The sequence below is a fragment of the Danio rerio genome, chromosome 14 (genome assembly GCF_049306965.1).
Source record: "Danio rerio strain Tuebingen ecotype United States chromosome 14, GRCz12tu, whole genome shotgun sequence".
NCBI classification, from domain to species: Eukaryota; Metazoa; Chordata; class Actinopteri; order Cypriniformes; family Danionidae; genus Danio; species Danio rerio.
The window spans coordinates 41,364,170-41,384,133 of record NC_133189.1 but is presented as its reverse complement, the minus strand read 5'-3'; the positions used below and the strand labels follow the sequence as shown (position 1 = coordinate 41,384,133).

The following is a 19,964-nucleotide window of genomic DNA, read 5'->3' as shown; positions in this document are numbered from 1 at the left end:
AGTATATATGTATACTCTTTATTTACAATTTACAGTTATTACTCAGTTCGTACACACAGTAAATTTCAGAATATTACATTATATTGACAGTATATACACAAGTGCATCAACAGTCTGACTGATATAGACATTTGTATACAACATCTGTATAATCAGCACCGCTTTACTCCCTCTCATTCTACCATCTTAAAAAAATATGGGTAGACTTGTGAGTTTTGAAGCTGTTTTTGTATTCTTTTGTACTCTGTCTGCAAACACTGTCCATCTTCTCCTCATTCCTCCATCTGTTCAGTCAGAATCATCACTGCTGCTGCAGTAGGAGCTGTCGCAACATTCAGCCATGTACAGGAAGGTGTGTTCACTTGGGTCCAGTTTGGGCACCCAGTCTCGCGGAATCAAGAACGTGGCCAGGTTAAACAGATCCACAAACACCTTGTAGCGATCACTGGGAAAAAAAAGTAACATGCTCTGGTTTACCAATACACACTGTACTTGTTTCTTAACGGTTTGTGTTTGCAAATTGTTGCCAGTTGTCATTTTCAAGCATTGCGTTTCACATGGATGGCTCGGACAGATGCAGAGATGGAAGACTGGATTTGTCCCAGATTATTTGGCCTACCTGACAGTGGAGCGCAGGTACTGATAGCCCGATGAGCCACCTGTGCCGTCTTTACTGCCAATCATCCGGTGCACCATACACACATGGTTGTCTTGGGGAAGATTGAGGGATAAATTATGCAGGAGGAAAATAGTTGAATTTCGTTATTGATAAAAATGTATTTGTTCTCAGTGTTGACATTTTAAAGAGCTTTTGCCCTATAGGGGTCTTTTAGGTCAGTTTTTTTTTTCGCAGGTTAGATACTTGATGTTTTGGTGGTGTCACATACATCTCCATTTGGTCATGAGGGTGTCGATGTCCATCAGAGACGTCAGCAGCTGGAAAGGAACCTGAAATCGAGGCTCCTCCCTGAAAGCAGATGGTGATCAAAGCATTTCTTTAGATAGTCATACATGGTATTCTTAGAGTGTTATGTAGACACCATTATATATTATGTATATCAAGAAGTAGCATGATACCAGGCTTGTCGTCTATCCAAGTTTTAGAAACAACAAATAATAACTTCTAGTTGATCATTAGGTATCAGACGTTGCCTATATGAAATGCAAAGACCTCTAGATTACGCTTATTTTAACAAAATAAAATATGATCATCCCTTGATTTTTAATTATTTGATTAAGACAGTAATGTCTGACTTTGTTTCGACAAAAGTCTTGTCACTAACAGAAATAATGTACAGTATAGAATATAAAGGCATGGTTCAATGGAAAAAATAATTCATATTGTCTATGACTCCCATGAGCTTAGAGGACTGCATCCATAAACCTCTGCAATGACTCAAATAACCTATCAATAAAGTAATCTAGAGTAGCATAGAAAGCACTCTTGCAGGGCTCCCAGAGTTCATTAAGATTCTTTAGATTCATCTTCAATGCCTTCTACATCATCTTACCCCAGACATACTCAATAATGATCATATCTGATGACTGGGCTGGCCAGTTCTGAAGCACCTTGAGCTTCTTTGCTTTAAGGAACGTTGATGTACAGGCTGAAGTATACGAAAGAATGCTGTCCTGCTGAAAAAATTGCACTCTCCTGTGGTTTATAATGTAATGAGCAGCACAAATGTCTTGATACCTCAGGCTGTTGGAATTTATCATCTATTCTACATATCTCTCGCATGCCCCCATACTGTATGTAATCCCAGACCATGATTTTTCCTTCACCAAACTTGACTTTTTTGAGTCTTGTGAGAATCTTGGGTTTGTGCTACATAAATAAATTCTACATACTGAATGTAAAATTAATTAAATTCAATGAGTTTTAACATACAGTGTTAATGATAAAATGTGTTAAATTGTATTGATCTTTTTGAGTTTCTTATCTAACACAAAATTTTTAAGTTTGTAAGATTTATTAAAGATACTAATTATCTTATTCAGAAATTATGCATTAAATTGTTCAAGGTTAATAGCAAATACATTTATAATGATACAAAAGATTAATATTTTAGGTGAACTTTCTAATCCTAAACAAAAATATGAAGGTTTTCACAAAACATTTAAGACTCGCAACATTGAAAATTACAAAGTGTTATTAAGACGAAACATCCTAAAATGGTACTTGAGAAAATAATCACATGACCCTGAAGACTGGAATAATTTAGCTAAAATTCAGCTTTAGTTCAAAGGAATAAATAACAGCATAAAAATGTATATAAAAAAGAAAGTAGTTATTTTCAAAATAACACTTCACAATATTCGTTTTTTAAAAAGTATTTTGAAAAAATAAAAAACACGGAAAAATCCTACCAGCCTCAAAGCATGGTTGCATATACAATATACAGCATATACTTCTCAAAACCTGGCAGCAAGATTAATGCATCAGTTGCCAGATAAGCTGTACCTGTAGAAGTAGATCATCAGAGCTCCCTGCAGTGCTTTATAAGACAGCCTCCTCTGACCTGCACAAACACAAGCAGATCTTCAGTGGAAACATCACTTGACATTTTTGTCTCTCCAGAGAGCTTTGCTGACCTGTGCTTACTAGGTGATCATGCCTTTTTTCATCAAAGAGCGATAAGAAAATGTCCCTCTGCTTAATGAGCTCGGCCAGCATCTCCTCCTTCCTCTCCGAGGCTGGTTTTTGCTATTAAGAAGCAGCAGAAATCGTCACTTACAACATACAGTACATTGATAAATACAAGTTCAGAGTTACCCCGAGATCCTCCACAAACCTCAATATGTTCTTTCTCTCTCCTGAGCCCCTCAAAGATATTTTTTTCCAGCTTCCCCCAAAAATTGAAGCCATCTTCCTCCAAGCCTGGCGTTCTCTCTAGCCATTGCTGAAAAATATTGATTGCTTGTTAATAATGTTAATCTGACTTTGTTTATAACATGTCTCTTTCTGAATATGAATAATATTCAATATGATATCAGAATGATATATTTAATTTTAAACTAAATACACACATTTTTAAATATACATTATTCACAACCATGAAATACATTGCATCAACATACAAATATTGTATTTTGTTTTGAGAAAATACACGAGATACAGCAGTCAACATTTAGTGGATCATCGCCTTTTTTCAAAAATTAAATTTCATTTTTGATTCACTTTGCATTTTGACTACTAAATATAAAATGCTAACGAAGAAACAAAATTGGCCATATGATGAAGTATTAAATAATAGACATATATTTATATTATATAACAAAGAATATTACACTACTGTTCATGATATGTGATCTGTAGATGCATAAAACCGTTGCCACTGAAACTGAGATTTTGCTAAATTTACAGTACATTTTTGTTTTTACATTTTTAATTTTAACATTTTTAAAGGTAATTGAAAACACTTTTGTAAGAGAAAATATTTTTTCTTGTGCCTAGTTGTAATTTTAGATAAATATTCACTGAAGGTAACATGCTGAGCATTCAACTTTTAAACATCCAGTTTATGTAACCAGTCTTTTGAGTCCAATGAACACTGCCCTTTGGAACAGACCATTTCTCCAAATAACTTTCCTTCATTCATTTTTTTCTGCTCATCCAGGGCCAGGTCATGAGGGTCTCAGGAGAGAACCCCAGACTTCCCTCTCCCCAGACACTTCTTTCCCAGACCAGCCAAGAAACATGGCCCCTCCATCGTGTCCGTGGGTGTTCCCCGAGGTTTCTTCCAGGTGGGACATGCCTGGAATACCTCCCTAGGTATGCATCTAGGAAGCATCCGAAACAGATGTCTGAGCCACCTCAGCTGACATCTCTCGATGTGGAGGAGCAGCGGCTCTACTCTGAGCTCCTCCCGGGTGACAGCTCCTCTACCTCAGTCCTCATCTATAAGGCTTCGCCCTGCCACCCTGCGAAGGAAACTCATTTTGGCCGCTTGTATCCAAGATCTTGTTCTTTTAGACATGACTAAAAACTTACGATCATACGTGAGAGTAGGAACGTAGATTGACCTGTAAATCGAGAGTTTTGCCTTTGGATTCCTTATTATCAAGACTCAAAACCCACTTATTTAAGATGGCTTTTATTACTTAATTTTATTTGCACTATTGCTGTGTATGTTTTATTATTTATCTTGTTGTTTTATTGCTCTTGTTGATTGTACGGTGTCCTTGAGTTGCTAGAAAGGCGCCTTTAAGTAAAATGTATTATTATTATTAACCACAACGGGCCGATACATCGACCACATTACTGCTGTCGCTGCACTGATCCACCTGTCAATCTCATGTTCCATTTTTACCCCACTTGTGAGCAAAACCCCAAGATACTTCAACTCCTCCACCTGGGGTAAAGACTTTCCTCCATCCTGGAGATGGCAAGCCACCATTTCCCAGTGGAGCACCATGGCCTTAGACTTGGAGGTGCTGATTCTCATCCCAGCCATGTCACATTCGGCAGCCACCCGCCCCAGTGCATGCTAAAAGTCCATATCCGATAAAGTCAATAGAACAACATCATCTGCAAATAACAGAGATGAAATCCTGTGGTCCCTGAACAGGACCCCCTCCAGCCCAAGGCTGTGCTTTGAAATTTTGTCCATAAAAATTGGGAAACCTGCCAAATACCAAATTCCAAATACCTCAAAACTGTTAAATCATTTTCTTTTTTTTATCAAGCTTTATTTCCACATCTAATTTCTTTTCAAATCCACAAAAAAGTGTTTCCAATACTAGATTGACAGTGTGTGTACTAGTTGCTAGTTATTTTGTTTGTGCTTTTGTGTCTAGTGTTTGTGGAATTTCTTTTAGTCAGAGCCTTTTAAATACAACATAGAAAACAGATTCATGTATCTGAAATACTGCCCATCTTTGCCTCTAAAGAAGTTGTCCTTGAATTCTCTGAGTGCACGGATTAATAGAGTATTCATATTTGATGGTTTCCTCAGGTTTACCTCTACTAACTGAAGCAGCGTGGGCTCCTGCTCTGAGTGGAGGAGCAGCTCACTCTCCTGGTCTCGGAAATTGTCCCTGTAATGCCTTCTGTTGTACGGCACCCTCTGGTTGTGCGGGACCCCAATCTTGTTCTCCAGCAGTCGAAACTGCAAACTCTGGAAGCCTGAAGCTGGTGAGAGATACTCCCTGTGCGCAAAAAACATGTAGATCAATTGAGCTAAATGCAATTATGCTAAACACCGCCATTGATTTTGATTTAACAAATTAGTGCCATCTAATGCTTATTTACTGAGTTTGCCATCTCCAGTCTCTTGAGCGTTAGTACATTTCCAAGAGCCATTTTCTCCAAAGCTGTGTGTAATACTTGTTTTCAGTGACTGCATTAGAAATAAAAATCATGAAAATTATTTACCTGAAGTCATAGAAGTCTAAGGCCGTCATGGTTTCCAGAACAGCGAACTGGTCAAGCAACAGTCGAAATATCATCACAATCCTGTGTATGCGAGTGTTGACTTTGAGCATGTTTCGCTCGTCTCGTACCTGAGGAAAAATACAGGGTATTTGCTATTGTTTCCTTTGTCTTTATATCTTTATAATGCCACTAACATGACATTTAACTAGATGAGAGTCTACAACTAGACTGAAGGTGGCAGCCTTATGCTGCAGTGCACACGCTTTCTTTCAGCTGAATTACATCTATTATAAAACTGAAGGTTCAGGCTGTTTATCATTGTCCAAAAGGCCTCCAAACAATAAATTAATTGAATTTTAGATTAGGTTTAGAAGCATGCATTTGTGGCACGCACCTTGACAAGTTTCCCAAAAATGTTTTTAAAACCCTCATATACAGTATGTGATTGTGAAGTAATATCAAAAACACTTCCATCCTTTAGAACATTGCTGTGTGTGAATGCATGTTCAGTATGTATTTATATAGTCCTCAACATAAATGAGTACAACACAGTTATTTTTAACCATTTCTCAGTGAATATAGGTCATATATTAAGGTGCATTTAAAAAAAAAAACATTTATTTATCAATGATTTATTAAACGAATATATTTATTCAAATAATATTTAATATTTATAATAATATTTAGGAATAGAAAGATATTAAAATGTATGTGAACTATTTGAAAACAAAATTATAAACAACAAAATTTCAACTAAATTTTATTTTTTTTAAATTCTTAATTTTTGTATTTAATATTTTTCTATAACATATACATTTGGCTGTACTAATTGTGGACCGTTAATTGTGGATCATAAGTTATTGTGTTAGCTTAGCTCCAGATTTGGCTTTAGTGCTTACTAATCTAATCTGTATGCACAAATATAATATCGTAAATTTCCTATTATATTGATCTAAATGAGAGATTGGTGAGGGGTGTCTATTTCCTAATCTGCAATTGCCTCTCTGGGTATACCACTAACTGTACTCAAAAAAAAAAAAAAAAAAAACTACAATTTTACAAAAAAATTACTAAATTACAAAAAAATTACTAATACTTTCCTTCTTAGACTTTACAGACCTGAAACTTGCCTATAGCACTTATTCATTGTTGCTCTTATAGTTGTGTAAATTGCTTCCTTGTCCTCATTTGTAAGTCGCTTTGGATAAAAGTGTCTGCTAAATGACTAAATGTAAATGTATACCTATATGTTGAGCACTGTATATTCTATAAACATACATATGAAAATACTAATAGCTAGATACAGAAAAAAGAATTTGAAAATGCTCAGTTGCTCTAGACTTAATATGTGTAATGTATATACTGTATATGATGGAGTATTAATACTGTGTTGTTATTTATAATGTAATTATTAACCAAAGCAAATCCTTTTTCCATTGATAATAATGTCTTGAGCATGAAATAAGCATATTACGATGATTTCTGAAGGATTATGTGATGCTGAAATTTCAGCTTGCCCTGAAAGCAATAAATTGCATTTCACAATACATTAAACTTTTTTATTATTATTTTTTTTAAATTTCAGATGTATAAGAGACTTCATTGCTCACACTTTAAAATAAGGTTACATTAGTTCATGTATTTACTAACATGAACTAATTATGAACAATATTTGTACAGCGTTTATTAACCACTGATTAACATTGACCTACAATAACATGAATGTTAACATTTATTAATGCATCTTGAGTTAACAATGAACAACTATATCTTCATGAACTAACATAAATACTGTAATAAATGTATTGTTCATTGTTTGTTCATGTGATGTAAATTGATTAACTAATACAGTCTTGTGAAGTGTTGCCGCTTGTTTCAAAAGCATGAAAACTACTCAAGTTTTAAACAGCAGTGTCACTGATGCGGAATAACACAAACTATTAGTTAATATTATTAAAAAACTAATTGGCCTGATTCTGTCTGAGCTGTTGAGCTGATTTAGTGTTTTATTTACAGATATTTATGAAAAGCATTCATCATCTCTCGCTAATCTCTTCTTTGTGCCCTGTCAGCCTGAACCTTCATTACATGTAATATTCTCATTAAAAAATGGTTTTAAGCTCATTTTTAATAGGTGACTTATTAAATGTTAATCTCATTACATTAATTAAAAGTAGGTCCATTCCAGTTAGGGGAAATAAGCTTTCTAGCCTTTCATCATGACCTGCTACCACAAATGTTCAAGTTTTTTAGTATTTGCTCTACTCACATGTCCGCTAATGAAGATTTCTCTGACTGAGTCCAGCTCCCACAAAACCTGCTTAAACCACAGTTCATATGCTGCAATAGAAAGAAGCAGTTAATCATTTCTTTAGATGACATCTGAAAAGTCATTACACTTCAAGGTAAATACACAGAAGTGCAGTGCCGTTGGTCCTTGAGTTCTCTAAAGAATCTTTACGATGTATAAAAGTCACTACATGTGAGCATGTACAGCATTAATGGATCATGAGTTTGAGAAGCCCTGCATTTGCAGGTGTAGTAAATTGCTGCTTGTCATTATTTTAGAGAGCTACAGTTGAAGACAGAATTATTAGCCGGCCTGTATATTTTCCCCCAATTTATGTTTAACAGAGATTTGTTTAATACTTTACTAAACATAATAGCTTTAATAACTAATGTAATAACTAATTTCTTTTAATTTTTGTCATGATGAGTGCAATTTAAAGGCTTAACAAGGTTAATTAGGCAAGTTAGGGTAATTTGGCAAGTCATTGTATAACAATAGTTTGTTTTGTAGACAATCCAAAAAATAAATATTTCTTAAGGGTGGTAATAACATTGACCTTAAAATTGTTTTAAAATAGTTAAAAACTCCTTTTATTCTTGGCAAAATAAAACAAAAATAAAAAGCAGATTTTTCCAACACATTTCTAAACAATAGTTTTAAAAACTTATTTCTAACATCTGATTTATTTTATTTTTGCCATGAATACAGTAAATAATATTCCTCTAGATAGTTTTTAAGATACTAATATTCAGATTAAAGTGCAATTTTAAAGCTTAACTAGGTTAATTAGCTTAATTAGGCATGTTAGGGTAATTAGGCAAGTCACTGTAGAACATTGGCTTGTTCTGTAGACAATCGAAAAAGAATGCTGCTTATAGGGGGCTAGTAATTTTGACCTTAAAATGGTTATAGAAAAATTGAAAACTGCCTTTATTCTAGCCAATATAAAACAAGTAAGACTTTCTCCAGAAGTAAAAATATTATTGTATATACTGTGAATTTATTATTGTATATACTTTTCTTGCTCTGTTAAACATCATTTAAGAAATATTCTTTAAAAGAAAAAGTAATTACACAGCTTATATTTTTGACTTCAGCTGCCAGTAAAGACTTTCAGTGATTGTAGTTTTTAAAATATGAATGTATTTATATAACTTCATAAGCTCCGACCAGGTCAGTCACTCCCGTTTTCGCAAATAAACTGAAATACTTTATGCGGTTGACTTTTTGAGTTAGTCTTGCCTGTTTTTACCTGTCAACATTGAGAGTTATAAACAGTGAAAAAGAGCTTGTTTTGGGAGCCTTCATAGGAGAGCGACTAAGACTGATTTGCCCAAAGGCTGTTTAGTGTTTGCGAAGCTCACCTTGATGTGTGACGATGAACAGATGTTCGTCATGGATCTTGTTTCCCTTCAGCTCACTTTGAAGCACCTGAGATGTCACTATTTTATCCAGCTGGGGATGAGAGAACAGTTTGCTTTTATGAAAAGCGTGTCAGAGACAAAAAGTGTGAAATAATCAAACTCTGTGTATGTGTTTATAATAGAAGGTTAACAGATTCAGTGTTTGCTGTTAAAATCTGATGCTTTTAGTACTCACAGTCTCTAATGTTAATTAATTTGAAAACCGAAGAAGAATCTTGTGGTGCTGTGGACATATAGATCATTATTATAAAGCTAAGTTTCAAGGACTGCTCACCAATTAATCATTAACTATTTTAAGAGAAGCTATGTTTCATGCTAATTAAAGTAGACCTATATGAAAACATCATTAATGCGTGGACAAAAAAAAGATTTTTTTATGCTTCATAAATATAATTGTAATACTTATATTTTCCGCATACAGTGGAAAGTCAGAATTATTAGCCCCTCTGAATTATTTGCCCCCCAGTTTATTTTTGCCCCAATTTCTGTTTACCAAAAATAAGATTTTTTTTAACACATTTCTAAACATAATAGTTTTAATAACTCACTTCTAATAACTGATTTATTTTATCTTTGCCATGATGACAGTAAATAAATTTTGTCTTTCTCCAGAATAAAAAATATTATCAGATATGCTGTGAACATTTATTTCTCTGTTAAATATTAGTTGGGAAATATTTAAAAAAGAGAATAAAAAAAATCAAAGGGGGGGTAATAATTCTGACTTCAACTGTATATCAGAATCTCTTGTTTATTTTTTATACTAGAATAGTTATGAATAAATATTCACTATTACCGCGATTTACAGAAGACATTAATTCAAACAAAATTAATTCAGTTTACCAATAGTTAAATGTAAACAAAAATTTTGTCGGACAAATTTAGAATAATAATCATGACTTTTGTCATCAAACAGGGTTTCTACAGGTTTCCTGTAGTTATTGTAAATTTAAGACTTAAAGACGTTTAAGACCATTATGAATAAAACTTTGGACTCACACAGGGCTTAATGCTAGGGAGTTTTTCTAATGGCCCAAATGGAAAATAATTAATAGAATTCAATACATTTAATAATACAATAATAATTTTAATAATAAAAATATATATTTAAAATATTTATTATCAAAATAGTTTAAATATTGTGTCAAATCCAGCATGGTCTAGTTGTAAACCCACTTTTCTTTAACATATACTTTCTTTAAAATAAAAACAAAAATTGACAAATGTTTTAAAAGTTTTAAAAACTATAATAAACTAAATGTACAGTACTGTACGCACAACAGCCTGTCCAGGTCAGTATCCTCAGCAGTAAATGCATACCGTTTAAACTACAATAATTAATAAACTATTATGGTTAATAGAGTTAAAAAAATACAAAATTACATTTGTAAATAAAAGTTAAATGTTTTATTGAGATGGATTATTGCTGATTGAATGGGTGTTCTTTCAAGAGTATTCAACGGGCAGCTATACATAAACAAAGGAAAATGAAGAACTGTTTATAAAAAGATTTAAAATTTTTAACACAAATGTAAGACTTTTTAAGGCGTAAAGTTCTGTTTTTGCAATTTAAGATATTGTAAGACATTTTAAGGCCCAGCAAATACCCTGATCAAAAAGATGTTTTAGGAAATCTCTTGTAAAGAAAAATATGTATCAGATGTCCTTTCTGCCGACTGCCAGAATTTTAAATATTGGGTCTTGAATGTATTTGTGTTGCTTGATTTTCTGTTACATGTGTGATGTGAATGCTGATATGGTTATGTGGTACAGCCAAAGATAAATTTACCCTTGTGGACAATAAAGAAAGTATTGTCATTTAAATCAATTATTTTGCCTAATTTCAGATAAAATACATTATCTGAAATGTGAATGAATAAGCTTATCGTTGATGTGTGGTTTATTGGGATAGGAAATTATTGTGCTGAGATACAACTATATTATTAAGCATTTTGTTTTTAATTATTATTATTTACAGTAAAAAAAATAAAGATTACATGTCTTCATGGAACATGAACTTTACATAATATTCTTAGAATTTTGGCATGAAAGAAAAATCAATCATTTTGAGTCATGAAATGTTTCTTTTGGCAATTGGCCAAAATATACCCTTGCAACATTTATAGGTTCAAGGTCACATCTGTCGATAAAAAAAGTAAATATAACGCATACTTGCGCACTATTCTCTGCCACTTTGTAGTGTAAACAGTGTAATTAGTGCATTTACACTGAAATATATAAGGAATAAGTGCATTTTAAATACCCACATGATGCAATTATCCAACCATTAAAAATAAGTGTGAAATGTTGGACACTTCATGCACTTAACAGCCACAGCTTTACTCACTTAGCGGAAGGGGCGGAGCTTTCGGGCTGTGATGTTGGATTACTTTATTTATTTTGGATTATGCAAGCAAAATTCTCCTACGTGAGTGACTATGCGACTTCATGATATTGAAGGTGGTTTACTGACTTTAGGTACCATTTGGTGATTTCGTCATTTATTTCATTAATTAGGCAACCGTCAAACGTCATCTGGGAAATGGTTTGAATTTCAGGTTAGTAAAAAAATCTTAGTGGTCCATTTGCGGAGACACTAAATTCATATACTATATTGAGTGTGTAATTGCATATGTTACATACAGTAGAACATACGTGCATAGTGCCATTTGGGACGCAGTGGATGACTTATTTTACACTATATATATATACACTGTTAAAAATGCTGGGTTCCACACAAATGATTTGTGTTGGGAAAACCAGAAGTAATTAACTTATCTTATTTGTTTTTAAATAGTTTTTATAAGTAGATTGAACAAATTAACTTAAGTTGTTCTGTAAAAAAACAAGAATTGTGTTGTTTGAGGTCATTTTTAACAAGTAGTTTGAACAAACAGCATTTTTTGAGTGTATTAACAAAAAGTTACGTAACAAAAATATGTTTTTAATTTAAAATAATCAACAAAACATTTTTTGACACATAGTTCACCCATATTTAAAAAAATTAAAAGTTTTTAGTATGGACAACATTTTTAAATAAAAAGTTAACATAGTGTGCTCAGTACATACAGTAAAAGTGTTTTACCTGCAGATAGTCTCCATAGATCAGACCTCCTTTGCTGGCTTTGTTAATTCCAGTCTGAGCTTCATCATTCTCCTCTTCTTTCAGATGCTGCTTACTAGTTGACCTGTGTTTTTTCATCAAACGCATCAACATCAAACCACAAGAACACACAACAGGTTTGCCTTACAACTTATATCAGATATGCAAAGAAGATACATTTTGGGGAGAAATGTGGCTTTTATTTACTCATAATCATGCCAAGAATGCTGAAAAAGTAGCTTGAAATACATACAAGAATTTCCTCTGAAAATACGGACATCCGCTCATGGCTGAAATGTGAATAAATGACAATCAAGACTGTTGTTATCAAGGTTTTCCACGGTTTTTTATAGTGTCTCCCTCGTGGCAACTGACCAATCGGCTGTATCTCCATCCCGCCTCCCTTCTGGCCATGTTCACTGCCGGACACTCTGTACTTTGTCTTTTTCTTATCTTTGGAGAAATCCAACTAAAAGCCATGAATTTGAAAGAGAACTTTGACTTCATAACATTACGAGCTGGGCTTTTGTACATAAACTGAGCGTATGTTAGATCATGTCAGAGGGTTCAGATGGAGCCGCTCTGTTGAATTTCATCAGCCATTCTGTATTGACTTCTAACTAGAATCGCTGAATTAGATTACCCTTAACAGCCCTTTTACTTACATAACAATTTGACAGACTAGCCTATGTAATGTGATTATATTCACTCATTGTATATATCAATGTGCCATTGTAGGATTATTTAAACACTGTTTTAACAATACTTTTTTTTTATTGGTAATTTGGGCTTGTTATTTTTTTCTTAACATTATATTATTGTAACTTTACATATATTATTTATTTCTGTTTAGTTTTAGTAGTACAACTTATTTTTTAGTTATAGTTGATAGCAATATTATTTAAGGATCATTGAATGAATGGTTGGAGAGAAGAGTTCTGTCTGGTTCTTGAATCTGATTGGCTGATAGCCGTGAGATATTAAAGCAATTTTAGCACTCATCCAGCCTCTTGACCCTTGTGTATTACTCTGCCCACACTAGGACTAAAGAACGACTAAACAACTGACTATAGCTGACAATCTTTGCCCGAACCCGACGGGTTTAGTTTCTATAATTTTAGACGAGATCAGGCCAGGCGTGGCTTGGCTTGCGTGGTAAATAAACAGTCATGTGATGCATTTGGATTAGCGCGAGAAAGTAATCAAATCGTTTTTTACAACATTAAAATCCCTCCCTGCAAAGGTGTAACAAAAGATGACAATTAGTGAATTTTGACTGCAGTCAGGGCAGCCGCCTGTCCAAAAAGAACGGTCATTATAGCCGGAAAGGTATTTCGGTGATCGCTCATACACTTCATATTACGGTAGAGCGCAACGAGGTCACTCGCTGACCTTGCAGCAGCAGTGAAAGGGTGTTTGGTGCTGCTGGACGCACCATACTGAGCGCAGGACTGCACTAAAGCCATTTACAGTGGATTCAAATGTTCCTCCACAAAACATGTAGCCTAATCTTGGTGCTTAAAGGGTTTTTAAATTATAAATAAACCATAAAATTGTAATGTAGACAGAGTATACAGGCTAATGTTGACATTACGATATATTGAACTTCACCGTCGCCTTAAGGTCAGATTTTGAAGAGACGTGGCGAAACAAATCTTGCAGAGCCTTAATCTTGATTTTGTTATTGCCAATTTTAATTTCCAATTTAAATTTTAATTTAATTTGTTAAGAAATACTTATTTTCATTGGCATGTTGCCCAATTTAAAGGCTAAGTGTATGAACCTAGGCCTAAATATAGTGCTGAGATGTTACGATGCTACAGAGGACTTATTTTATACTTATTTTATTTCTTTGTTCCAACTTCCAACTGGCCTATAGCCTATGTTTGTTATGAATAAATTATGTTAAAACACATAAATGACTCATTCTTGAAAAAAGGCAAAGGATTCAAATGTGCCTGTGCACATTTAAACAATGTCGGCTATAAATGGGTTCGGGCTTTATAAAGCTGTCAATCAAAATGTACCTGTCAGACTCTAATTTTTATGGCCCGATTACAGCTCTACAACTCACTACAGTTTGACAAACAATGCAGCTGTTGGACACCATAATGTACTTTTGAGGCTTTTTTAGTCTGGAATGTAGTTTTTTAGATTGGGACTGTGCATGTATTCATGAGCATAGTGCCTATTTTACATATTCATAATTTCCAAGATGCAGCATCAGCCTGTCATACTGAGCAGAGCAAAGACGGATGTTCCGCCACAAGACGCTAGGGACCCCATAATAAGTCCTTAGTGGAGAAAAACCCAGTAAATTTCAAACTACACCTGATCAAATTATTATTAAACTGGTAAGAGACTAGATCAATCTCTCTCTTTTGTGTGTTGTTGCATTTGTACCGCGGTAATCTAGTAGTGTTTGCTTTGCTTTGGCTTCTTCTGGGTCAATTATTGTGATCTCCCGCTTGCAACAGAGAAATCTCTGTAGACTGATGGCATGTCATGCCGTTCAACCTTATAATCTTGTAATGTAAGCAAAGTAATGTGTTTATTGTACAATACAAATAATTTACAATAACATACACTGTAATATATATGTAACAATATATTTTATTATTTTTATTATAATTAATTATTCAATAATATTAGGCTTATATCAAATGTTGACTACTGTGTATACATTGCTCAGAAAATAAAGGAAACACTTAAACAACACATTCTAACTATGTGTTCCCTTTATTTTTATTTTTTAAACAGTATATATATATACACTTACCGGTCATTTTATTAGGTTCACTTTACTAGTATTGTTTTTTCCACTTTACTAGTTTCTAGTTTTATTTTTGCCTTCAGAACTGCCTTGATCCTTTGTGGCGTAGATTCAACAAGGTACTGGAAGTATTACTCAAAGATTTTGGTTTTTAATGACATGATAGCCCCACACAGTTGCTGTAGATTTGTTGGCTGCTCATCCAAAATGCAAATCTCCCGTTCCACCACATCCCAAAGATGCTTTATTGGATTGATATCTGGTGACTGTGGAGGCCATTTGGGTACAGTGAACTCATTTTCATGTTCAAGAAACCAGTCTGAGATGATTCATGCATTATGACATTAAATAATTTTTTCGCGCTTTATTATGTGTTATCCTGCTGGAAGTAGCCATCAGAAGATGGGTACACTGTGGTCATAAAGGGATGGACATGGTCAGCAACAATACTTAGTTCGGCTGTGGCGTTGACACGATGCTCAGCTAATACTAATTGGCCCAATGTGTGCCAATTATCCCCCACACCAATAAACCACCAGCCTGAACAATTCAAGGCAGGATGGACCCATGCTTGATGCCAAATTATGACCCTACCATCCAAATGTCCCAGCAGAAATCAAGACTCATCAGACCAGGCAATGTTTTTCCAATGTTCTATTGTCCAATTTCGGTGAACCTATGTGAATTGAAGCTTTAGTTTCCTGTTCCTAGCTGACAGGAATGGCACCCAGGGTGGTCTTCGTGTGGTGCATTCAGAAATACTCTTCTGCATACCTCGGTTGTAATGAGTGGTTATTTGAGTTACTGTTGTCTTTCTGTTAGCTATTCTCTTCTTGTATCAACAAGGCATTTGCGCCCACAGAACTGCTACTCACTGGATATTTTCTCTTTTTCAGACCATTTTCTGTGACCCATAGAGATGATTGTGCGTGAAAATCCCAGTAGATCAGCAATTTCTGAAATACTCAGACCAGCCTGTCTGGCACCAACAACCATGCCACGTTCAAAGTCACTTAAATCACCTTTCTTCTCCATTCTGATGCACAGCTTGATCTGCAGCTGATAATCTTGACCATGTCTACATGCCTAAATGCATTGAGTTGCTGCCATGTGATTGGCTGATTAGAAATTTGCATTAACAAGCAGTTGAACAGGTGTACCTAATAAAGAGGCCGGTAAATATATATATATATATATATATATATATATATATATATATATATATATATATATATATATATATATGAGGTTAGGTGGGGGTGGGGTTAGGTGCCACGCCTCCTATTAAAAATACAGTTTCGTAGGACTGAACTAAACTGGCAAACTGTAAAATAAATACTTACGTTTTCTCGTGATGTCAGGCTGATATATATATATATATATATATATATATATATATATATATATATATATATATACATACATATACCCACACATGACTATGTTTGATGTTAGTCTTGTAAATAATCCTGATAAATAAACACTACAAACTTCCTTGCGTACAATGAAACAGCCAGATAAAATTTTCCATGTTTCCTGTTTGTTTTCAGATGTCTTTTTTTTTTTCAGTCAAATTTAGTGTGCAGCGAATGCAGAAGGAAAGTATTGAACAGCACACTCAGCATGAAGGTGAGTCATGCAGTATTTCAATCATTCTCATGCACTCTGTCTTTTCATGTGTCCCTGTATATTTACAGCAGCTCATATATGAAAGAGTGTGTATAGAGTCCTTTAATGATCTGCTGTAAATACACATGCGTCTCAGCTGGATAGTGTGTGTGTGTGCATGTGTGGCAGGTGAACTCAGGCTGGCCACAGCAGATTGTGAAAGGTTGGGAGGTTTGTGGATGTGATGTGTGTGTCAGAAACGGACAGCAAGCTCGTCTTTGTGTTCTCGAGTGTCTTGTGTCCTTGTAAACACACTGCCTGCACAGTTTGCTGATATTGAGCGCTTTGTGACAAGGATTGGGTGTCACTGTCTTCATACCTTTTGTGAAGAGTTGACTAATCCATCAAATCTGCCACTCGGGGCACGAGCCACACAAAAGTGCCTGTTGGAGACAATCGAGTGACCTTCACAAACCAGTTTTATTTTGGGAATTCGGAGTGGGAGAAAATAAAGTGCTTCAAACGGAGAAAAAAAACAAACAAAAAACATGGCCAAGCATTCTGGAAATCCTGGAAATTTACTGACAAGTCCAAGAAAACACATGACAAATAAGAGAAATCATATATTATCCTGTAAATATCTTGTTGTTCTGAAAAAATATTCATATTTTTAGATGCTTTTGCTCATCAAACAACAGTTCAGTGTTTTTTATGGGTTAGGGTTAGGTTAGGGGATAAGGTTAGGGTTAGGGCTTTTAATCCTGGTCAAATATGGACAAACCCAACTGTTGTTTTAAAAATTGTTATTGAAATTGGATTGAAATAATTTACCAAATGGCTGCACAATGGTGAAGTGGATAGCAAGTTCGCCTTACAGCAAGAAGGTAGCTGGTTCTCCCCATGTTGGTGTGGGTTTCCTCCGGGTGCTCCGGTTTCCCCCACAAGTCCAAAGACATGAGGTGAATTAGGTTGGCTAAATTGTCTGTGGTGTATGTGTGTGATTGAGTGTGTATGAATGTTTCTTAGTGATGGATTGCAGCTGGAAAGGCATCTGCTGCATAAAACATATGCTTGATAAGTTGGTGGTTCATTCCCTTGTGGCGACCGCTGATTAATAAAGAGACTAAGCCGAAAAGAAAATGAATGAATGAAATTGAATCAAATGTTTTGTTTTTCCATATTTGACTCAAATGTTGTTATAATACAACCAAACCAGATTTTTTAGAGTGTAGTGATGCTGTCTTGCATTGGTGGTTGTTGGTGCTTGGAATTTTCAAATATTTGTAGCAAACCTTGATGGATAAAATATACCTTTTTAACATTATTAATTATTGAAAACAACAACAACAAAAAAACAGCATTGCATGGCATTGCAAAGCATCAGCATACACTGAGGGAGCCTTCAAGACTGAAATGAAATATGCTGTTTCCAACAAGGCAACCCAGAGTGCTGAAATGTAACTGGGTAAAGTGGCAGTGGGCGGAGCTATACCAACCGAAACAAATACAAACAATCCAACACAAAACACACGACTCTAGCATTGTTTTTCAGATCAACAAGTGTTCACTTTGCATCTTGCTTAGCATAGAAACAACTGCAAACATATGCTATTTTTATACTTCCTTTAAAGATGAAATGTTGTCTGTTTGCTGTTTCAGTAAGCAAAGCTGGATTGTTTAGATTGCGAATGTTTAATAATGAATGATTGAGTGACCCAAGTGTTTATAACATCTCCTATGACTTAGTCTTTCTCCTATGACCATGTCTTTCATGTCTTGCTGTTGATATTAATGCAATTCTAAAATGTAATATTATTATTATTAATAATATTTCAATACAATTAGAATTGAATCAATGTTTTTCCTAGGAATAGCATTTCTAAAGGAGCTGTTCACATGGAATTGAACCAGATTTTGGTAAAAACCCAAACAATACAAACATAAAAAGAAGAAAATAAATCTAAAAAATGAGTTATGTGTTATAGCAATGACATGACACAAGGGGAAAGTACTGAACTACTGAAATGTTGTTGTCTTTTGTTTGTGATGGCAGCTTAAAAACGCCTCTCATATTGAGAATGAAGTCATGAATTGCTCAGGTGTGACTTTTTTCACAATCTTTAACATAATGTAAAACTCCTAATCGTTCTGTGGGTCTCGTCTATCAAATCTGACCTTTAATTTGTATTTTCTATTGGATTTGAGTCAGGTGATTGGCTGGGCCATTCTACAGCTTGATTTTCTTTCTCTGAAAGCATTTGAGGGTTTCCGTGGCTGTGTGTTGAATCATTGTCTAGCTGAATTGTCCACTCTGGTTTCATCTTAATCATCCTGCTAATGTAGATGTTTGACCGAAGCAACTAATATTAATTTACAATGAAGAAGTGCAGAGGGTTGCTAAAGAACTACCAAGAGATTTCAGTTGCTGTCTGGGCTTTCACTGCCTTTCTACACTTGCTGTTCTTCATGTATTCTATATTTTTTCCCTGCTTCATTTCATTTTGTTAGGGATAACTTAGTTTGTCAACTACTTAAATTTGTTTTCTTTGTATCTATGGGTTTCTCTGGTTGTTACCAACATCAACATCACCTTTAGAAATATGTTTTCTCAGAAAATATATGTGTTCAATATTTATTTTCCCTGCTATTAAATAGCTGACAATTGATTCAGAGTTCAGATTGTTGTGCTAGTTCAGAACTAATTAAACTTAAACAGTTTTTCAGACAGCTTTTGATTTGCAAATATTATTGTAACATGATGGGAGTTAGTTCAATGTTTCCCTTTTTACCTGTAGTGTCTGGAGTGATCTCTGTCTTCTATCCCCATCGTAATGAAGTTATGGTAAAGCAACAGTAGAAGTAAAGTCCTGGAGAAGCCATCACTGAAAAAAGACTGGAAACTCTGTTTAGGAAGAGTATATTGTACATAAAAGTGTGTTTAAGGGCAGTGTTAATCAGGATCCGGGACTGAACAGCATGGCGCATCATGGATTAAGCTAGAAAACAGAGAGCATGGCTAATACGAGTGATCCAGGGAAGGCATTAGCATATCATTAGCATGCATTGCACTGAATCAACAGTGGCGTTGGTGGCATCATCAGACCTCGCCTCGCTCGCTCGCTCATGCTTACTAAATATCATGCCAATTTCCTGAAGGAAGTCCATTGCATTTTTATTTATTTATTTATTTGTTTCAAAAACCCTCGGTGGGTATTATTAAAATCATTTATGCCATTATGCATTCCATCATGCGGGCCTTGATCCCAGCTTGGATTAATTTGTTTGAGGTTTGTTACGTGTCTCTCTGCTCTTCCTGTAGAATATATTCTGCAGTTGAGGAATCTGCTGAAAGCTCAAGCTCAAAAGGGGGCTTTATGTAACGCCTCACT

At 34.7% G+C, this 19,964-nt stretch overlaps 1 protein-coding gene and 1 long non-coding RNA gene across 9 annotated transcripts in view; one reads left to right on the top strand and one right to left on the bottom strand.

Annotated features, from left to right (window-relative positions):
* Nucleotide 1: 1 nt before the first annotated feature.
* tdo2a (tryptophan 2,3-dioxygenase a) lies at nt 2-12,643 on the bottom strand. 2 transcript variants are annotated; one of them, XM_073921061.1, is made up of 13 exons: nt 12,448-12,643; nt 12,177-12,279; nt 9,267-9,314; nt 9,032-9,122; nt 7,647-7,717; nt 5,378-5,505; nt 4,965-5,151; nt 2,796-2,903; nt 2,596-2,707; nt 2,465-2,522; nt 888-967; nt 620-710; nt 2-445 (listed from the first exon to the last, which is right to left on the bottom strand). In XM_073921061.1, the coding sequence occupies exons 6-13, from the start codon at nt 5,485-5,487 to the stop codon at nt 289-291; spliced, it is 903 nt and encodes a 300-aa protein (XP_073777162.1). In that variant the 5' UTR covers nt 5,488-5,505; nt 7,647-7,717; nt 9,032-9,122; nt 9,267-9,314; nt 12,177-12,279; nt 12,448-12,643; the 3' UTR covers nt 2-288.
* Nucleotides 12,260-19,964, top strand: part of LOC137490498 (uncharacterized) — a 58,192-nt gene continuing 50,487 nt past the window's right edge. For 5 of the 7 annotated variants that reach the window (XR_012389904.1, XR_012389906.1, XR_012389908.1 and 2 more), the window contains exons 1-2: nt 12,260-12,331; nt 16,537-16,596. This is a non-coding gene — a long non-coding RNA (uncharacterized lncRNA). Of the gene's footprint in view, nt 12,332-16,536; nt 16,597-18,443; nt 18,493-18,628; nt 18,675-18,784; nt 19,303-19,964 lie in introns of those variants that run through there. The other 2 variants (XR_012389905.1, XR_012389909.1) reach the window with 2 other exon arrangements.

Bases quoted from the DNA above. Each gene is read 5' to 3' on its own strand.
- tdo2a (XM_073921061.1), bottom strand. From the start codon at position 5,487: ATGCTCAAAGTCAACACTCGCATACACAGGATTGTGATGATATTTCGA. The intron at 2,708-2,795 runs GTTTGTGGAGGA...GCTTCTTAATAG, and splicing joins GAGAGAAAGAACATATTGAG to CAAAAACCAGCCTCGGAGAG. The intron at 968-2,464 runs GTACAGCTTATC...ATCTGCTTTCAG, and splicing joins CTGATGATCTACTTCTACAG to GGAGGAGCCTCGATTTCAGG.